The sequence below is a fragment of the Apostichopus japonicus genome, chromosome 23 (genome assembly GCF_037975245.1).
Source record: "Apostichopus japonicus isolate 1M-3 chromosome 23, ASM3797524v1, whole genome shotgun sequence".
Lineage (NCBI taxonomy): Eukaryota > Metazoa > Echinodermata > Holothuroidea > Aspidochirotida > Stichopodidae > Apostichopus > Apostichopus japonicus.
Genome location: NC_092583.1, coordinates 14,281,143 through 14,302,898, shown reverse-complemented (window position 1 = coordinate 14,302,898; position 21,756 = coordinate 14,281,143). Strand labels below are relative to the sequence as shown.

The following is a 21,756-nucleotide window of genomic DNA, read 5'->3' as shown; positions in this document are numbered from 1 at the left end:
AACTTGTGACGTCACAGAAAACAAACTCCACCGTCTTATGTTTACGTATCAACACAGGATCTGGGCATGCGCAGTCATAGTTGCCAAGCATATTTGACCAGACTTAACCGAAACATAACGTCATATGTTCATTATTCGTCACGTTTTTTGTTTTCTTTCTTCCGTTTCCAGAGGTTACTGGCGCCCAAACCTACCAACTTACCCGAGTATAAAGTAGCTGCCATGAAGAAGTCGAGGTTTATTGTATTACATTACAGCACTTTCAAATCTATATGGGACTGGTGGGTACTTTTAGCCACCCTATATATCGCAGTGGTCGTACCCTACTACGCAGCGGTATCTCCTAACCCTACTTTGGTAGTAAACGGTGTAAATATAATGGTGGAAATCACTTTTCTTACAGGTAAATAAAAAATATATTTTATCAGTATATCAAATAAATAAATATTCAAAACGCTTTGAAGCTAATTGGATTTTTTTTTTTTTGTGAATATTTTGTTTTAACAGAATATTGAGTTGGAAAAAAAGTGGAACACTCAAGGCATCTTCAGTTATCAAAGCTATTTTACCTAAGGTGTGAAATGTATTTCATCAGGGACTATAACTCATTTCAAACGTATGTATAACTCGTATGTTTTTGCAATGATAAGTTACGTCATCATGACGTCATTGACTTGAACATTGGTTGTTTAGTACTCTGTTTCCATACCTCCGCGATTAGTTAAATGAACACGTATCCTCGACTCGGTAGTATATGGTACGTGGGAGGATCGGAGATGTACAAATGGACCTATCAAAACTCCCCCACACAAGGCAGGTATTTAAAGGATTGTTGATATTGTCTGTTCCAAAGAAACATGTCATCGGGAGGTTAAGCTATATATAAGTCTCTAAAGGTCTTCAAAGATTAGGGGAAAATGTGGCAACATTTTGAAGGGTTCGTTTGTGAAAGGCACTATAATAAACCGCCATGTTTATAATCACGAGATTCTCTGCCTCGTAGACTACTCCAACAGAAAACATTGGGTACATAATAATTCCATTTCAAAATAAATTGTGAGATAAAAAGTCAAAATGTTGCGATAAAAAGTAAAAATTTTGAGATAATTAGTCAAACTTTTGAGATAAATAGTCAAAATTTTGAGATTTGGGGACTCTTATTTTTTCCTTATATGTCCCTATTTAGCCACCGTACGTCACCGTATGTAGGTAGAACCGTCCACTTGATTTAATTTCAACTAAACTGTGGAAGTGGGTTTTTTTGGGGGTTAACCCCCCCCCCCCCATATCGACCCAACCCCGCCATCCTCCAATAGCCTCTTCCACTTCCACTTCATTTGATCATTCTGTATAATTGTCATGATAAGTCACCGCGTTCAAGTTTAAGTCAATTTCATTCCCAATAGCTTTCATTCCCAATAGCTGATTTTGTAAGGCTTCAAAATACACTTATTTCAACAATTTGGTATATAGCTTTAACTTTACAATACCGTACTTCACATATTCTTCTTCTTTTGTAATCTTTGAGCGTTCTCTGACGTCATACCAAATATTACAAATGTTTACCTTGCTAATTATTAGTAGGACGATAAAATTAGCATTGATAGAGTTTGCTGAAGGGTTCGATAATAATAATAATAATAGTAATAATAATAATACGACTTATAATGAGCACACACCACTCAAAGAATGTTCATGGCGAAATTGACAATTAGAAATGATACAAATAATACAGAATAATACAAAACAATGACAGAAGAAAAACTTAATGGTTCAAGATTAAATCGATCCCTCGAATTTAATTCCCAGGCATTCAAAAGGTTTAAAATGAGAGAATAACTTGGAAAAAAAAAGAAAGAAAAAATGACACAGGAAAGGATGGCTTTATAAGATATGTTGATGTTTGTTGTTGTGACCATTATTTTACTTCTAGCATCTTTTCATTTCAATTCTGGTCAGATTGGTCAAATTTAGTTTCCAAAACGTTAAATGAAAGTTGCTCTCTTCGGCATAAACATTGAAACACGTGACCTGCCTGGCCAGACACGGTATGTATTTGTATTTAATATTTAGAGGTTTTGTGCGATCTATAATAGTAAGTTAAAATACAATTTATGTTGTTTTATTTTCTTCTTCTTTTTTTTTCTTCTTTTTTTTTCTTTCTTTTGTTTTCTCTTCATCAGATATAATCATTAACTTCCGTACAACATTCTGCAGTAAATCTGGTCAAGTTGTATACGAGCCTCGCTCTATTGCCTTACATTATCTCCAGAGCTGGTTCTTGATAGACTTACCTGCAGCCATTCCTTTTGACTTGTTTGAAAGTATATCAATTTTAAATTCCGTAAGTACCAAATATTACTTTGCCTGTTGACCCGAGCCCCGGGGCTACAGCCTTCTCTGTCACCTTCCCACCCCCACCTCCAACCCTACCCCCACCCAAACCAACCCACCCCTCCTATGTGGACTTGGTTTACACTTGAACCAAGTCAAGTTGCATATTAAAAACATGAGAAAGTTATTCATATTCATTTTAAAATTTGCGATTTTATGTTTTGTTGAAATGGTGAGATTGAAATCAACTAAAATATTTTAGTTCAGTGGTGCTACGACGCAACATAATGGTATGTGAAGTTACTATGTTTGCTTATGACTTATATTATTATTTTTTTAAATTTTTTTTATCAGTGTCCATTTGGTAATGTTTCAGAATAATCAGTTTCATCTAGTTAATGGAGACATAGAACCACGACTATTTTCTTTAGGTTATATATAATAGAGGTCATATATATGATGAAAAACTCCCACAAACAGGTAAGAAAACTATTAATTATGCAGTTTGGAAGAACTATGCTTTACATAAAGTTCATGTCTAACGGCTGTCATTGTATAAATCTGTGACGTCATAGTTCCACTACCATCTGAAATCTTTTACCTTCTCTTTGTTTTGTTTTTTGTTGTTTTTTGGGCAATATTCAACATTTTAGTTTCGGCATTTTCAAGCCCATCTTCATTACCAAAAATAGACATTAAAATACACACAAAATAAAAAAAAGGCATTACAAATGGAAACATATGTGGCTCTACGGTGACGTCATAGTTAGACTTGCTCAAAGTCTTCAGCCTTATGTTTGAAGGAAGCCGATTAAACATGTGATATCTCCTGGATAGAATCACATTTTTCTTAGATGCTTTGGGATTTTTTTTTTTCATGACAGTTATAATCTCTATCACAGATGATGAGGATGTTGGCCGGCTTGTGGTTCATATTTTTTATTTATTTTTTTATATTTTTTTTTATTTGCAATTTGAATTGAATAGCACATCAATCAAAATTTTAAATTGCTACAAACAAGACCGTTAAGACGGTTCGAAATTTATAAAGTATTTTCCGTAATATTTTGATATATTGATGGTTGAATTTCTTAACACTGTCATGAAGAAAGTTATCGATCTTCTGGGATTTAGTCGGTTTTCAAATATTACAACAACCAAAATATAACGCCGATTATCAGACATTTCTGATGTGTTAAGTTCATCCACATTTAGTCTAAATTTAGCGGCACTTAAATTCTTAAAGGCTTAAGAGGTCCACGGTGGGAGATAAATTATATCAATTAACCGACAGATTGTGTAAAAAGGTACATTAACTGGCACACGTCATAAAGCTAAACCACAAAGCCCATAAGGTTAACTTGAAAAATAAAGCAGCAAATTAGAGAGAAAACGTGACCGGTTACCGATTCCTATTAACCGACATTTTTGCGATAACTACAAGTATACTTGAGTTACCTGCCGAAAGAAAATGGATTAAAAAACAATGAAATAAAAATGTTAAGGGTTCATGTGTGATTGACAGTCTCATGTGTGTTTATGTGTTTAACTCTATTAAGAATATATAGGTAAAGGTATACGGTGGTTACGTGTGTGCCTATTGTATTCATGTACACTGCATTAAAGGTCAGCGCAGTGCCGATCTTACAGGGCATGCGTGCTGTTCGTGGGTGGAATGTTTAGACGCTTGATTATGGTATGCGGACAAAAATATGACGTGGGGGAAACGAAGGGGTTGGCATATATAGGAGTGGGACCTAGGGTGGGGGATTAAGAGGGTACGGGAATAGTCTGAAGAGTTTCGAAAAGATTCTTACATATTGGATAGTAACTCTACCCTAAAGTTTGCTTTAATCTTCTTGGGGTTTTGGTTTGCAGCCTGTGCACATTGCCTGCTTTGCCGCTGTACCCTTCATCCTGTACATAACCATGTACCCTTTCATTCACAACCTTGTTGTACCCCATTCAGCCTGCGTATAGCCCCACTGTACCCTCTTCACTCTACCCTACCCCTTAAAACTGCCATGCGTAAATTCCCACTCTACCTATTGATCGTGATCCGTACAAAACCACGCGCACATTGACCCGCATGCGTACACTGCACTCGATCACCAGCTCCGATGCGTACAACCCCATTCTATACCATTAGCCCTATATAATGCGTACAACCCCGATCGACCATTCGCCCTGACGCGTACAACCCTGTTTTATCATTGGCCATTAACGCGTACATCCCATTCTACCCATTGGCCCATTTATAATGCGTACAAACCCACTCATGTCATTGACCTACATTCGTACAACCCCAATTTCATGCTAACTTTTTGTTTTTGTCCGTATAACTTACCTATCAATCACCCTTTGTTTGCATACAATATGTTTAAATCGGTGAACCCCCCCCCCCCTCCCTCCCTCCCACACACACATACACACAAATTATATATTGTAGATAAAGCTTGTTCTTAAAATGTTAAATGAATACGATACTTAGAGTAGTTTAGCGTTTGAGAACACTACTAATTATCTACACGGAAACACAATACTACACACCACGCATAAATGACGTAAAGGAGTAAGTTGTTCCGCGATACTAACAGTGATTTCTTATGCTCTTATCATTGTACGGTAAAACATTGGTCATCTGTATGGTAATTATTTCTTGTTTGGGAGGGAGGGAGGGAGGGAGGGAGGGAGGGAGGGAGGGAGGGAGGGAGGGAGGGAGGGAGGGAGGGAGGGAGGGAGGGAGGGAGGGAGGGAGGGAGGGAGGGAGGGAGGGAGGGAGGGAGGGAGGGAGGGAGGGAGGGAGGGAGGGAGGGAGGGAGGGAGGGAGGGAGGGAGGGAGGGAGGGAGGGAGGGAGGGAGGGAGGGAGGGAGGGAGGGAGGGAGGGAGGGAGGGAGGGAGGGAGGGAGGGAGGGAGGGAGGGAGGGAGGGAGGGAGGGAGGGAGGGAGGGAGGGAGGGAGGGAGGGAGGGAGGGAGGGAGGGAGGGAGGGAGGGAGGGAGGGAGGGAGGGAGGGAGGGAGGGAGGGAGGGAGGGAGGGAGGGAGGGAGGGAGGGAGGGAGGGAGGGAGGGAGGGAGGGAGGGAGGGAGGGAGGGAGGGAGGGAGGGAGGGAGGGAGGGAGGGAGGGAGGGAGGGAGGGAGGGAGGGAGGGAGGGAGGGAGGGAGGGAGGGAGGGAGGGAGGGAGGGAGGGAGGGAGGGAGGGAGGGAGGGAGGGAGGGAGGGAGGGGGATCCGTGTGACGCGAGCATATCTATCATGCATACGATGAATGACTTATCTCTCATTCTCTTCATTACATTTCAATTTATTTATTTTCTTCTCTTTTCTCGTTTTACAGGATTCGCCAGCGATTCAGCTTATTAAGTTAATTCGTCTTATGAGATTGCTACGGATTATGAGTAAAATTGAACATTACTCACAGTACAGCGCCATTGTTTTGACATTCTTTATGCTTGCATTCGCCTTATTAGCCCATTGGTTGGGCTGCCTCTGGTATTACATCGGGGAGCAAGAATTAAATATGAACGGAAATGAGAGCTACGGTAAGCCATGAATCAGTCTAAAGATCTAAATAATGTGACCGTATATCTATTAACATGCTCTATGAATGATCTTCTGCGAGGTCGGACTAACCGTTCCGGGCATCGGGCTGTGTTCGAGTGCGCGGAGAAACAGGAGGAGGGGGGGGGGGGGGTCCATTATAGACTCCATGGCCTCATACACGATATAAATTACGCTTCATAATTTTTGTTACTATTATTATTATTATTATAATTATTGCCAGCCTTATCCATGTATATGTTAGGTTGTATTAAGAGGTGGACTAAATCTCACTCGTTTTAGGAGATAGGGGACGACGAGAGGACCTCTAATTTCTTTATTGCTGTCGCTGATAGAGTGGACGCAATGAAGTCCGGTGGTTTACAGACACAATTTTTGTTATTCATATTTTCCGGGTGAATACAAGTTGTCTATCTATTTATATATCTATCTATGTATTATTAATGGTGTGACTTGCAAAGACAGCCTGATCCAGTGCAAAACGTTTCTGGTCCCAAATTTATTTTAAAGTGAATCTAGTTCCCTAATTTGCATGAAACGTTTTTCTACTCATGTAAGGTCATTTCTACTGACTTGTTACATTGTGTATATTGTGTTTCACCGTTGTCCTTTACTCTCTTATAGGATGGTTTACTGAACTCAGCGAGCGAACAGGCCAACCTTTCACCATGTCACCCACTGACCAAGTTTATGTAGGTGGTCCTTCCAACGAGAGCCGCTACATAACATCATTGTACTATACACTCAGCAGCCTAACCAGTATAGGATTCGGTAATGTCTCAGCCAACACTAATGCCGAAAAAATATTCACCATCATCATCATGTTAATCGGAGGTAGGTTGACCCTCATAAATATTCACCTTCATCACTCCTAATTGGAGGTAGGTTGACCCTCATAAATATTCATCTTCTACATGGTAATTGGAAGTATAGGTTGACCCTCATGAATATTGGCTATCATCATGGTAATTGGAGGTAGGTTGGCCCTCATAAATATTCACCATCATAACTGTAATTGGAGGTAGGTTGGCCCTCATAAATATTCATTATCATCACTGTAATTGGAGGTAGGTTGCCCCTCATAAATATTCATCATCATCTTGGTTATTGGAGGTAAGTTGACCCTCATAAATATTCACCTTCTTCATGGTAATTGGAGGTAGGTTGAACCTCATAAATATTCGCCATCAACACTGTAATTAGAGGTAGGTTGACACCTAATGTTAATTTTATGTTGGCACTGTTTGTTGGACGTATTAAAACACTCGTAAATTATTCATCAGCATTACCATGTTTATCGGTTACAGTTTAAACATTATTGCTACTAGCCATCTTATTAATGTTAATTGTAGTATAAGGTTAACATTCATGAAAAATATTCACAATCTTTTTATTGACTTAAAGTAGGTTGCCCGCTCATGAATATTCAAATCCTATGTGTAAATTTTCATGTCTTATACAGCCAGTTTGTTCAATTCCCTAACGGTAATGCCACTCTATATACTGTCCTCTCGTATCATATACTTCAAAGCACTCGTATTGACAGCTCAACGACTCCGATCCCTCATACTGTCAGTACGAGTGCTTTGAAACGAGACATGAAAGTACAACTGATGTGGCATACACTTGTAACTATATCATAGAAAGCTTCCTCGTTTGTTGTTTTCAGTCGAAATGTCAAAGATCGTCGTATTAAACCACTTACTAAAAGCAGTCAAGCGGTACAAATATACACTCTGAATTTTCACTTGTCTTAATAATCAAATATTAGTTTTAACCTTGGATCATGATATTGTCGCGCAGTGATGCTCGTTCTTGGTTTCTTTTGTCAAAGATAAATTAATAGTCGCAGTAGTACTCCGTGCAATTTTATGTATGGAATATGCAAACATCACGCATTTGTATATGTAGTGTATATTAGCTACAGACACTTGAGTCGTTATACGCCATTAATAAATGACAATGTTTAATAATGGATCGTCAATGAATAAATTTCTTCATCGCAAGATTATTAAGTGAGTGCATGCATGGTTCTCTTTTATGTGACGAGATGAGGTTAAAAAAACATTGATGGAGAGATGACATATCCCATGATACACCATTATAATGTGGTACATATAATAATACATATAACATTTAACGCAATCGAACTGAATAAATTAAATGCGTTGAATAATGACAGGCGTTGACATGCCAATTGGAAAATGGTGGATTGAACTTAAACTACCTTTAAACATTTTGACATTTAGACAAATATCGGTGACGTTCAGTTCTCTGTCTTAGTATAGGTACGGTATACGAACATGGAAGGGCTCAAAATGGACTTCGACTCAAACACTCACAGTGGCATTAAAATATAACGAAAGGCAGAATGAAGTTATTCATGAATTCGTATTTTATGTCAAGAGCGTTTGTAACATTCTGATCATCGCAGAAAGGTCTAGAATTGATGCTCCTGACGACCTTTGAAAATGTTGTGGAGGATAAATTTAGTATTTAAAAAAAAAACCGAAATGATTTCTTTTGCTTCCTTTGTTACTTTTTTGTATTTTGTATTTTTATTTTTTCTCTTGTCAGCTTTGGGCCACGCGGCAATATTTGGTAACGTCACGGCAATTATTCAACGTATGTATTCAAGGAGGGCGCTCTACCACATGAGGTTACGTGATCTTAAAGACTTCGTCAGATCGCACGATCTCCCACCCATTCTGAAAACCCGGATGCAAGAATATTTTATGACGTCATATTCGGTTAATATGGGCATCGATACTACTGAAGTAAGAATTAAGAATAATTTTTTAAAACAAAAAAATTCATTCATAAGTTCTTCGTTGATTGTTTTTGGTTTGTTTTACTCAGTCAAATTAATAAATGTGTCAATTTGGCTTAGTAGATGCTACACCATTATGTTGACATGCAATGCAGTCGAAACCTACACGGGTAGATGACCATCTAGTCGATCAAGAGATGAAGGAGCTGGGCGGGGACATCGTTTAAGACCTCACAAGCCCTTTTTGGTTTCAAATCACATTCTTTTCATTTTATACAGATGCTGCATACATTCCCTGAGGAGCTCAGAGCGGATATAACAATGCATCTCAACAAGGAATTTCTTAGTCTACCCATATTCGTTGATGCTAGCCAAGGTTGCCTTCGGTAATTCCGTATTAAAATTAACTTTGTTAAATTAAACGAAAACCATTATTAAATGTACAGGTTTTTCGACACATTATCTGTTACACGTGCACCTATGTTTTGATGGGATTATATGTGTGTGTATATAAACATGATATTAATATATATATATATATATATATATATATATATGTATAGCAAAGCTAGTATGGGCAGGTATTAATATCATGTTTTCTTGATGTATATCTGTATTAAGATATACAGCATTTCATGGGCAAGAATATTAATCGTATTTAAATAGGTGTAGAAAGAGTAAAGGTTTGTATATTTCATATGTATTTATGTTACTATACTTAAATAAACAATATGCGAGTTGTTCATCGCAGTCATCTCCAGCTAAGAAAAACTGTCACTCCGTTTTGTGAGAAATCACATAATTAATGTTTCTTCACATCGTCGAGCCACATAAGCTTCAATATTTTATTTTTCTATTTCTTAGAAACATTTAATCTGTGATATCTCAAAACGTGATATCTGAAACGTGATATCTCAAAACGGAATGACAGTTTTCTTAGCTGTTCGGACGAGTTGTTCATAATAATAATAATAATAATTATAATTAGTCATATATAGCGCAGAATCCAACCTAAAGGGTGCTCAATGCGCTTTTCAGATGTGTGTAGCATTTAGAAAATAAGTAAGTTTTAATAGCACGTTTGAATTGTTCATGTGAATCAGTTTCCCGCAGATGGACTGGCAGCGAATTCCATAAGAATGACACCATGACACTCATCTCAATGAAATAACACTAATTGCGATGGTTGCGTCAGTTGTGTCTACTTTATAGCTATGTTGCCTTTCTACGTAATTCTACCTTTCGTCCTTGTCGCATGTTATAAAAAATCACCGACTTAGCGAACCATTACATTATAGAAACACGTACTCAAAAAGAAGAATGAAACCAATAAAAAAAATACATCATTCTGATAAATGTTGCTTTCATGCACAGATGCACATGGTTAATATAAACATTAACTGCGTTGAAAAAAAGTTCTGTTTAGAAGAGTTTATGTCTTGGAAATTAATTTATTGAGACTGTGCGAATGTGACTTCTGTTACTAAACACTAAGACTCGTGACATAAATTCATATTAGAAGCAATCTCTAATAAATCCTTCCACGAATTTATATCGTATAAAATATTCACAGAAACCTCTTACACTGCTTACACTGTATTATGAGGTAATTGAATTAACAATGATATTGTTTACAAGCCTAGGCGAAAGGCTGGGTTACTGTGTGATTAAACTGCTTTCCTGAAGCAAAAATAGAAAAAGATAATAAACAACGAAATGTTATCATTTAGCCAATCTAAAACTTATGTGATTTCGTTTTCTGTATTCCTGCAGCTGTTGGCACTGGCTTGATATTGAAAATTAAACTAGGCCATATATATCTGTGGTGACCTTTGGTTACGTATAGTCGGTGCCAATGTTTTAATTTGTCTTCCAAACGCCAAGTGGAACTGCGTTGGTCCCCTATATTACCTGCGCAGTCCGTAACAATTTACATGAAGTAAATCTAACATAGTTTTTGTTCCTCTCTTACCTGTCGCCATTCAATAAATGCACTCCAATCTACCTAGCTTGCAAAATACCTTCGGCATGGGTAGGATTTGGAACAGGAAGTGGGCCAGTTGGCTTGTCAGGGTGCTATAGTGCTTAAAATGTCAACCAACTTTGGTAGGCTAGTTGCGGGAGCAAATGCTGAACGGAAACAAGTAAGTACCACCCGTTCGTAAAAAGAAACCCAACTCAGTCAAATCTTCGGGTGACAATTACAAATATACGGCATACAAGCGACTTCGATAATTTATGAGAGTTGTTTAAAATTCTACCGAAGCCACTAATTTCTTTTGTTCTTCGTTTTTACAATAGGTCATTGTCTCTTCGAATTAAGACCAGTTTTTGTGCCCCAGGCGAGTATATTATTCACCAGGGAGACTCCTTAAATGTTGTTTACTTCTTACTCAATGGCTCCATGGAGATACTACGTCAAGGCATGGTGGTCGCCATTTTAGGTTTGTAGTTTTCATATATCCATATAGTTGTCTTTTCTGAAACAAAGTTGTATTGTTGTCAAAGTTGTATTGTTTTATTGTATTGTTGTCAAAGAAGGCTGTTGGGTTTGATAATTAGGTTATACAATTACAAACTCCTGCTAAAATTCGCATAAAAAGGTACGATTTTGTTTTCTACCACATTGTTATCGGTATTACCTTCAAATATGCTAATAATGTCAAATAATGTTTATTCATGCTTCAACTTAAAAAAAAAAAAAAACATGTTATTATCAACTCTCGGCGGATTTTTTTCTTACTTAGTTATTTAACTGTGTGTTATTTAACACACATGAAGATGGTTAAAAGACAGCAAGGAAAGTACTTTTTGAAAACCTTTAATAAATGTTGGGGGCCAATACTAACAGCATTTCAATTCCACGTCATTATGGATTTTATGAGACTAGTAACTTATCCTAATATTATCCTTTTCTTTAATGTCCTTTTGATTCATGGACACTTGCTCAAACGAAATAGAGTTATTTATTTTTTTATTTGGGATATTTATAATCTGGAAATGCTAGTCAGAGTTTAGAATGCAATTCTCTAAGGTGATGCATGGTATAGTCACATTTTGTTTTGCTGTAGATTGAAAAGTTAGAGCTAAATTAGATTGAAAGTTTACTCTTCGTTTTCACTGAGTGATGTTATCATAGAAATGGGCCAATTGTAGGCAATTCATCACGAAAGGTAACGCAATAATGATTGTCTTATAATTTAGACGTTTGTTCTAAAAAGGAAAACTTGCACAGACCGCCAAAAGGCTTCGAAATTCCTGATTATCCTGATAACCTTTTTTTCATAAGGTGGATCTACATATCACATATCAAGTTGATTACAGATTTCTCATTTTTTACTCGGTTTTCAAACTTGGACTTCTACTCACTTCAAATCACCCTTGACCTCTACAAAAAAACCAATAGGTGTTTTGAACATAACAAAGTGGCGTCAAGCACAAAATCATGAACTTCATGAAAGTTTTATGTTCTAAATTATCGTGTTTACAAGGTCATCAGACTTTAACCCTCTGTTGACCTCAAATTACCTTTTCATTTGCACAAAGCACTAAACCTGTTCTTGTATAGGATGCACATACTATAAGTATGAAGTTAACTCAACATATACTTGTTGAGTTATAGTGTTTCTAACCAAGGATTAACAAACACTCATACACGTATATTTACGCACAAACACACGCACAGACATATCATCGGCATCACATAAGTTCCTTATGCCCTCGGCAAGAAATAATGATCATTTATAAACCGATTCAAATGCAATTCAACCTGTCAGGTAAAAGTTCCAATCCTGTAACTTGAAGAGAGCAAGAACCCATCACATTTTGATGAATCATCTAACTTGTTACATGAATGTTTTAGTATTTCTATGAGCCCTCTAAGTTTCATATATTATTATTATTATTGTTATTCATATTATTGTTAATGATATATGTTGCTTTTCACAGGTAAAGGAGATTTATTTGGGGTTGACCTTAATGACGCCGAGGCCATTATACAATCTACAGGAGATATACATGCATTAACGTACTGTGACCTTCAAAGTATTACAAGGTATGTGTAGGTGTAGTGTGTAAGTGCATGTGTGTGTGTATGTGTATACAGACTTATCATTGCTAACACACTGAATTACAAGGTATGTATTTGTGCATGTGTGTGTTTGTGTCTAGAGACCTGTTATTGCTAACACACTGAATTTGCAAGGTATTTTTGTGTGTATGTATGTGTGTATGTGTCTTCTTGTTATTACTAACACACTGAATTACAAGGTATGTACGTGTGTATGTGTCTTCAGACCTGTTATTGCTAACACACTGAATTACAAGGTATGTATTTGTGCATGTGTGTGTTTGTGTCTAGAGAGACCTGTTATTGCTAACACACTGAATTGCAAGGTATTTTTGTGTGTATGTGTGTGAGTATGTGTCTACTTATTATTACTAACACACTGAATTACGTATAGGAAGGCATTGAATAGTGCATATAAGGAACAGAACAGTATCTGTACGTAAAACCCCTTGAGATATGAAGAAAACAACCTTTCCGTTTTCAAGAAATGAACTAACTTTAGCACAAAGCGTTCACTAATTGCAAAAAAAGCGACAGTAATTTGTGAAGTAAACTTCAAAACTACTTATTGAGAACTAAAAATATTCACATCTCCCCTGTTGTATTTTATCATTTGAACATCGTTAATTTAAGAACAGCGGAAGCGTAATTTATATTTTCGTACAGAAACAAAACATAATGGCCTCACTTCTGTTAAGCTTTCTCTCTTTTATATATTAAACTATCAGTTATATATCTAAATATAGCGTTATAATCTTGATCAGGATAGGAAATACTTTAAGGCTTGATGTCGAATCAAGTAACTGTTGTGTAAGATATATGTTATCTGATACAAAACCAGAACGTCAATTAACTGAACTGCCTACACCCACTAACAACCTCGCTAGATCTGATGAACCTTACCTGACCTGTCAATGCTAAAATAGCTCTCAATTATTGATAAACTTTCAATCTATGACTCGTTTTATGTTTTGTTTTTTAATATCCGGCGGTGAAGATGATCTATTTTTGTCGCAGTTGTGTCTTTGCGCAAGATCAATGAATCAACGTTAAATTCTGATATTTAAAAGAATGTTTTCTTTATTAGCATGTGACTTCCTTTGCATTAGCTTCTTCTTCTTTTTTCTCCATTTTTTTTTTATTTTTTTTTTACTTACTTTTTGACTACACGATTTATTTATATCATCATGTAGAAAAATTGGTTATCAGAGTTAAGAGAGCAAATCAGTTGTTTTGTATGATTTTAAATTATTTATGGCTTGCAGGTGATGTGATCGGCATAGCATTTAATAAATGTTATACTCTGTTCCCGGATGAGGATAGAGTCTATATTTAGGTGGTACTAAAGACTGATATTATTGGCACAATGGATAGATCGATGAATTTTGAGGATTAAGATGGATGCTTATGCAAGGAATTAACAAATGTTGATGAAAATTTACACCGGCTGTTTCCTGAAATATATTCATTTTGTCTTCCGATGAAATCAGAAGTTTTGTCTTCTATATATATATATATTTTGTTTGTTACTTTTATATATATATATATATATATATATATATAGCCTATATATAGCCTATATATATATATATATTTGTATATATATTATATATTAAATTAGTTTATTTGTTTGTTTGTTTGTTTGTTTACTTATTTATTTGTTAGATTAAAGTATAAATTTGGAGTGCACATGTTGACTAGAGACAGGTTAGTATCGTCTCCAAACCCAATTAGTTTTTGTGGGTTTCTTAATTTATAGTTCTTAAATTACCTTAATGATCGAAATGGTTGCTACAACCATGTATTATTCATGACATTTATAAATATCACCTATTTTATTTACGTATTACTTTCTATTTTTACATTATATTACTTTCTATTTTTTTATTTTTTGGTTTTCCTTTTCCGTGAAGACAAGAATTGATGGAAGTGCTCTCGTGTTATCCTGAATATCAACAAAAATTCCAAACAGAGATAGCTAGAGATTTGACCTTCAACCTCGGAGAAGGCGGAGAGTTAGATGCAGACGTGAGTATAGCTATATTCACCTTTCTCTAACACCCCCACCCCCACCCCCCCCCACCCCGCCCAACCCCATTCATTGACTAAGCCCTTCCATCTATCTCTTCATTGGAAAGTCAATCTTGTGCTTGCTCCATTTAATCGAATGCATTTCAATTTGTTATAAAAACAACCATGCGCATGTTAATAACAATGCCTGTGCTTTATGTAGACGATAATTGTTGTGTTTGCCTGCATTACAAAAATGTCCAAAAAAAAATGTCAACAAATATAAAAAATGGCAAGATAATCTATAAACTTTTTCTCTATGGGGGAAAAATAGACTCCCTAAATAGTAACATCTCTTGTTGTTTTTTTTTTTTTTTGGGGGGGGGGTTTGGTTTCATAGCTTGTGCAGATCGCTAATGTACACAATGTTTGTTTTTTTTTTCTTTCTTTCTTCATTTTTTCTTTGGGTGGGGCATCAGGAGGAAAGCTACGCATATTGTGACCTCGCCCTTAATAGTCGACCAGTACAACTGACTTCCATCTCTGAGATACAGGGTGAAGAAGATGAAGACACGAGTGAAGATGAACAGCAGAAAGAGAACGGTGCTAAGGAGAATTGTACATTTGGGTTGGATGATGATAAACAACACATTATATTAGAGGCTACAAATTCAGTGGGAAACTCACTACCACCAGACCTAAGTCCAAGGTAAAGAATAGTTCCCTAATGTATATATTTTAGATCCTCCTGCAAGCAGAAACTCGCAAAGAAGCCATCATTGGCTTATCAAAGCCGCAAACTGACCGACTCTTAGATTCATATTTTAACGTCCATGATTATGAATTGTCAATTGTCAACAACTCTGTAACTGGACGACATACATTAATCTTGGAGTGACTCGAACTCGGGGCCTTATGATTGAAAGGCACCGGGCGTTCACCACTGAACTAACACCCCCTAACACTAATGGCAGACCTTAATACAGTGCTGGACGAACGCCCTCTGCAGCTAAAATACACCACTTGCAATTTTAAATTTGTCACTCTAACATTCGATTGATCGACTTTTCTGTCGCTTTCTCTTACTACGAAGACATCATAAGATATTGTTCTCAAAGTCATATAATAACCATAATGTTGTGTTTGGTATTTCTTCCCCCTGATTCTGTTTATAATTCAAACGAAAGCGTTATCCAGTAACATAGCTTTCAGTTTAGTTGGATTAAAGTTTTACTCAAATAGACGAGATAATATTTATTAAGAGACACAGTGGGCGTATAATATGTTTTCTTTATTTTCGTGTCATCTCTTTTGTTTGTTTGTTTGTCTGTTCTGTTTTGGGCTTTCTTTGTTTGTATGTTCTTTTCTCTTTTGTTTTGTTTTTTGTTTACATATATATACAACCATTCTGCTTTCATTCCTACAGGATTGTTGACGGTGTTGAAGACGATACATCGACTTGTCTACGCAGGAATACTTTTGATTTTACAACCCCTAACCCTAAAAATACTCACCAAAGTGTCAGAAACCGAAGTCTATCGCTAAACCCCAGTAAACCACCCTCGAATTATTTTGGTCAGAGCAGTGTCGACGGAAGATTGAAGTCGAGCTATACAGCCCCTCAACTATCGCAAGGTTAGTGTGTGCATGATATTTACTTAACCCTCTCTCTTACCTGCCTTCAGACTTATCATCCATATCTACCCAAGGGTATGTCAAACTTGATAGCATTTTAAGCACTACACCCCCATGGACCCCCTTCCGGGCCACCACCCACTTCATTCTTTTAAGTAGCCTACAACCACAACTGTTACCGACAAAGGTTTTCATTTGCGCATTCGTGCACAGCGCTGGATAATATCGAAATCATGACAAACCGACACGATTCTTGCAGAAGAGAATTCTGTCGCGAATGCAGGTGTTCTACTTGAGAAGGGTACAAGAGGAAGTGGGTCATGACCCGGAAGTGGGGCCAGCACTAAAACGTTAGTGAGTTTGGCTGGTTAGATAAATAGGAAAAAGTGCGTGGTTTGAGGGGGAGACAGGTAAGTACCGTCGTTCGAGAATACGCACATCAGTAGGTCTTGGGATTCTCTCGTGTATAAGGGCCACCAGTATTGTACCCAAATATGCTATATGATAACAAAATGGTCACCAGTAAAATGCTGTCTATTATCGTTGTTAGAGAATGTGTAGTATACTAACCTTCGAGTATCTTTTCTTCATTATGCACTTGAGCTTACTAATAAGTAAAACGTTATATAATTCTCACAAACTTTGATAATTCTTTGCATATTTTCTCTATATACTTTAAGTTTGTTTATTTATTTATTTGTTTTTTTAATTTTCTTTTGTTGGCGTCTGAAGTCGTAATTGCTGATGCGTACCACGACGTCTCTGTTTTTGTAATTATCCGTTCATCAAACCGTCTCCACAGGTCTCTCTGAAAACTATACCTTGTGAGGAGCAAATTAAACAAAATGAGTGCCCAGCCCAAATAATTGCTATTGCTGAAAAGGTTGGTTAGTGATGTGTTTGTATTCATAGCAACACTAATCAACATGACTTTCATTTTCTTCTATTCATTTTCTTGTAGAAACAGGTTCCCGATCAACGATTGATTCTCTCTGTACAGAAGAACTGCGAAATGAGATTGAGCACACGAGAAATAGCGTGGAAAGGTTGGATAGACAGGTACGCAATGACGTATATTGGAAGTTATCGTGGGAAGGGGAAACGTAGGGGGACGGGGGGGGTTGTGGGAATGTTCCCTAGAAGAATTTAATTTTCTAAATGCTATGTCGGCTCAGATGGGATATTTTAAATTACCAAAATTTCTATAAAAAAATCGTCTTTTTTGTATTGGAGGTGTGACTTCTGCTGACATATTTTCCACATAAATTTGTTGGAATTTGAGAACCCAAAAAGTCGAAAACTTGACGGAGTATGAGACATATAAAGCGAAAATAGGGCATGTGAATGCTTGGTACTCTTTTTGCTAATTGAAAGACAATCCAATTTGTATATGATCTAAAACTGCTGTTGAGTGCACCCCTAGATAAGAAAACTAGGGGAGGGGTGGGGGTGGGGAGAACCATTCTCCTGCCACTTTGAATAGTGGGGGAGCTGTCTCCTGTTTCTATGCGTATATATTGTATGGGTACAGTAATTTAGGTATTATCTCAACAACACAATTATTACTATAAACAAAAAGTAAGGCCGAAATTCTCTTTAAACCCCATGGTCACATTCTGTATACAAGGAACCGTAGTTTATGACAGGCTACCCCTACCCACCCCCCCTCCCCTCCCGGCCCCCTTACTGTCAGATACATGTGGGTCGACACAAACCAAGGGCTTGATAGCTCAGTACAGGTCATGTGGTCACTGGTTAAATCTCCCTCTCACGCCAAAGTTGTAGCAATATGCCGGTTGGTTAAATCGAGGGCTGTCCTAGTGATGTACACTAGCTATAATACCCTCAGGAGTGTCCAAAATAATCTCAAATATACCTCGTAAATAGTTATAAATGTCTTTTTTGTCTGACTTTTTCAGATTTTCTTTTCTTTGTTTTGAATGTTTGACTTTCTCTTTTCTTCTGGGATGTTTTCTCTTGGTCACTATATATAGCCTCGATATAACGGCCTTTGTTTTGTGTGTTGTGTCCGTCATCTGTTACCTGTTTAAGGTTATTCAGTTTATTAAGCACCTGAAGTGGCTTGTGTATATATTTGTGAGAGAAGTTCAAAATAAGATTTAATTGTTTGAATAACGTCACAAAATACAGACGTAGAATGATCAGACAAAGATTTAATATAATCTCTGGCTATATTTTGTTCCCTTGTATTCTAAGGGTTAATATAATCTCTGGCTATATTTTGTTCCCTTGTATTCTAAGGGTTAATATAATCTCTGGCTATATTTTGTTCCCTTGTATTCTAAGGGTTAATATAATCTCTGGCTATATTTTGTTCCCTTGTATAGGTCTGTCACCTCAGCAAAGATGTTTCCAATCTCAGTAATGACCTGAAGTCTGTCATACGTTTACTCCAAGTCATCTTACCAGTCAACCAAAGTACCCATGGCCCCACTCCTTCACCAAACGGACCTTCGGGGTCATCTCGCGAAGCATTCCTCAGACCAACATCACCGCGGATGCTCTCGGTGAAGATCGACCACGGGGATCACCATCCTACACGGTTTGAAGATATCGTCCACGTACAGCGACAGGACGGTGTCTTAGAGACCAGCCTGGGCGGAGGACCTTTGCCTTTCTCCATCCCGCCTGTCTCCTTGAATCCTCTTCCAACGGTAGCACTGAAGACTAGCGTTACTAGTAACGGGGACATCAAGAAGCTGTCTGCACCACCGGTCAAAGAGACGAACCTGGTCCTATTCCAGGAATCATCAGACTCAGAAAAGGAAGGAGACCCTCTAAAGGTCGACTACGACTCAGAGGACGGTACGGACCTCTAGCATCGCCGATATATTTTGAAATAATCGAATAACCGCTGAAGCGAGGGTGTCGTGCACTTAACCTGCAACAGGTCGGTGGGTCATCGTGTCTGCCTATCGGTTATATAGTGGAAGCGAGATAAGTGAAGTAGAACAACTGTGGTAATATTTACTCGGTTGTATTCTGCAGTAAAAGTGTCTCTGGAGCCGAGTATAGACATACCACCATAGAGGCTAATATGCGCACATCGTTTGTGCTCAAAGGTATATATTAAACCGTCAAAATCGCGGTGCAGAGCGACATTCGGTATTTAATCATTACTTTAATCCATCTAAGCAATTTGCAAGAGAATCTGAAAGATAAAAAAGAATTGAGTGGGTTGTTTGCTTCATGGTAACCTCATTCTCCCTCTCTCTAAGCGGTAACGGAATGTTGCTTCTCACCAGCATTGCCATACACACGACAAGTTAACAGGTTATTAGAGCCCCTCCCCCTTACCCACCGTCCCCAGTATGCTAGAATATCAACCACTGATCACACGTAGTCAAACCTCACAAAAGATTCAACTGCCAATCTGAAGCAATTTCTTTATCTTCCCAAAATTGTACCTGCGGTGTGTGGCGCCCTTTTGATTCCTTTCCAGGTGATAAGAGTAGTTAAAACACACATATTTTGGTGGAAAAATGAAATTTAATAACCATATCTCGACGACATTTCATCTCAAATTTAAATGACTATAGCTTCGTCGAATGCCACTTTTGTCTCAAGAGAAGCGTGTACTGGGTGCAAGGAGTCTGTTATATATTCCTGTTATATATTCCTGACAGGAATTTGAGAACTTTCATTTAGGCCCAAATTCGACAATTTTGTAAGGCTATACCCTTATGATTTTGGCCGATTTTGGCCAAAATCGCGACTTTTTAAATCTTCCCAAAATTGTACCTGCGGTGTGTGGCGCCCTTTTGATTCCTTTCCAGGTGATAAGAGTAGTATAAACATTCATATTTTGGTTGAAAAATGGGAAATTTAGGAAATGAGTGTCAATATTCTCTGTATTTAGAAATTTCATTTAAAGGCAACTGTATTGTAGAAAATTTATTTTCCTCTGCGGATAAATGAGCTAAATTTTGTAGTGTAAAATACAAAAAATAACTGTAACGATTGCAATTACCATGGTGATGACGTCATTCACTCTGGCGTTGCTATAGTTACATTCACAGAAATATCAACCAATTTGTGAAATTAAAATCTTCGCCAAACAAAATGCAAGTCAAAGAAGGTATGGAACATTTTTAGCAATTTTTAAGCAATTGATTTCAGTTACAGGAATATTCGTAAACATTAATCTTACTTTCAAATAGGTTATGAAAACTTCATATATATCGAAGCGTAGTTAACATGATTATGTGTCTGCATTGAAGGAAAATCTATCGATTGTAGAAGCAAAATATATTTAAGTTTTAGCATACGTGACCTTTATTTCACTACCTAGCATAGTTGAGACACGACTGATGATCCTTTAAGGTGCCTCATAACTTGTTTAGAACCAAGACATAAACCCCACCCGCCTCCCCCTTCAACCCCACCCCGAGCATAAAATATACCTGCGGGTAAAAGTGGGTGTGTGTCTTTTTTCTTTTTCTTTTTCTTTTTATAAACAACAACAAGGATGTCTTTAAATAATGAAAAAAGAGCGATATATTTGGAAATATTGAAGGATCTTGTGGTGGTCCTTAAAGGGGATGTGTTAAGGAGTATGAAATCTTTCCAACAGATGTACATTTCCATTCAACTAACAGCACTTGAAACATTCTGTTAATTCACGCAACAGGGAGTGATGTGGAAGTTACAACTCCCTGTTGTCTGTATGTCACTATATACTCTAGTTAGAAACTCTACTCTCAATTTTGTAGCTGTATCTGTATTATCTTTAGCGTAGAAATGTGCCAAGATTTGTTGTACTCCTTTTTTTGCAGGATAACATAAGCATATTTAGTACATCATAAAAGTTTACATTCGTCTTACCTTGTAATCTCCTCAATAACCAATTAAACGTTTAATTAAGCTACATTTAATCCTGGACAGAAACAGTGACTGCTCATTAAAGATAATAATTATCTTATCCAGTAATTAATAGAACAGTACGTGACCTAAAGGTGTCTCGTTTTTCTCTTGTGCATGTGTGTGATTCAAAATATTTAATTTTGAGAGGCTATGTCGTCGGTGCCATCGATTTTATTTCGTCTTTTTTTTCTTCGGTGGGGAGGGGAGGGGTGAGGGGGGTTGTGGTCAGAAATATAAAGCCATACCCTTCAAGAAAATGCGTCTACCGATGGCACACAAAATACCGCAATGCCTTTTCAACGTGTTCCGTTGTTACTCTTTCTCTTCATTCAAAATATAAAGTACGGTATTACGTTTTGTATTTATAACACAATGAATTATTACATCTAGTCGTAGAACCTGTAAGATATCAGAAGAGCGACCTCTTTTATTCATTATAGGAACAACAGAGGCACATGAAATTTCTATTTGCAGTTTTAATCGTGTTTTGAA

General features: G+C 37.3%; 1 protein-coding gene across 3 annotated transcripts in view; it reads left to right on the top strand.

Annotated features, from left to right (window-relative positions):
• The window catches only part of LOC139964678 (voltage-gated inwardly rectifying potassium channel KCNH3-like), a 117,313-nt gene extending 96,148 nt beyond the window's left edge, over window positions 1-21,165 (top strand). For all 3 annotated transcript variants that reach the window (XM_071966500.1, XM_071966501.1, XM_071966499.1), the window contains exons 5-17: window positions 172-403; window positions 2,184-2,344; window positions 5,673-5,877; window positions 6,521-6,730; window positions 8,474-8,673; window positions 8,946-9,052; window positions 10,968-11,110; window positions 12,615-12,720; window positions 14,649-14,763; window positions 15,225-15,454; window positions 16,172-16,380; window positions 17,342-17,439; window positions 18,729-21,165. In XM_071966500.1, coding sequence (XP_071822601.1) covers window positions 172-403; window positions 2,184-2,344; window positions 5,673-5,877; window positions 6,521-6,730; window positions 8,474-8,673; window positions 8,946-9,052; window positions 10,968-11,110; window positions 12,615-12,720; window positions 14,649-14,763; window positions 15,225-15,454; window positions 16,172-16,380; window positions 17,342-17,439; window positions 18,729-19,220 — 2,508 coding nt within the window. In that variant the 3' untranslated portion in view covers window positions 19,221-21,165. The remainder of the gene's footprint in view (window positions 1-171; window positions 404-2,183; window positions 2,345-5,672; window positions 5,878-6,520; window positions 6,731-8,473; window positions 8,674-8,945; window positions 9,053-10,967; window positions 11,111-12,614; window positions 12,721-14,648; window positions 14,764-15,224; window positions 15,455-16,171; window positions 16,381-17,341; window positions 17,440-18,728) is intronic.
• Window positions 21,166-21,756: the final 591 nt, after the last annotated feature.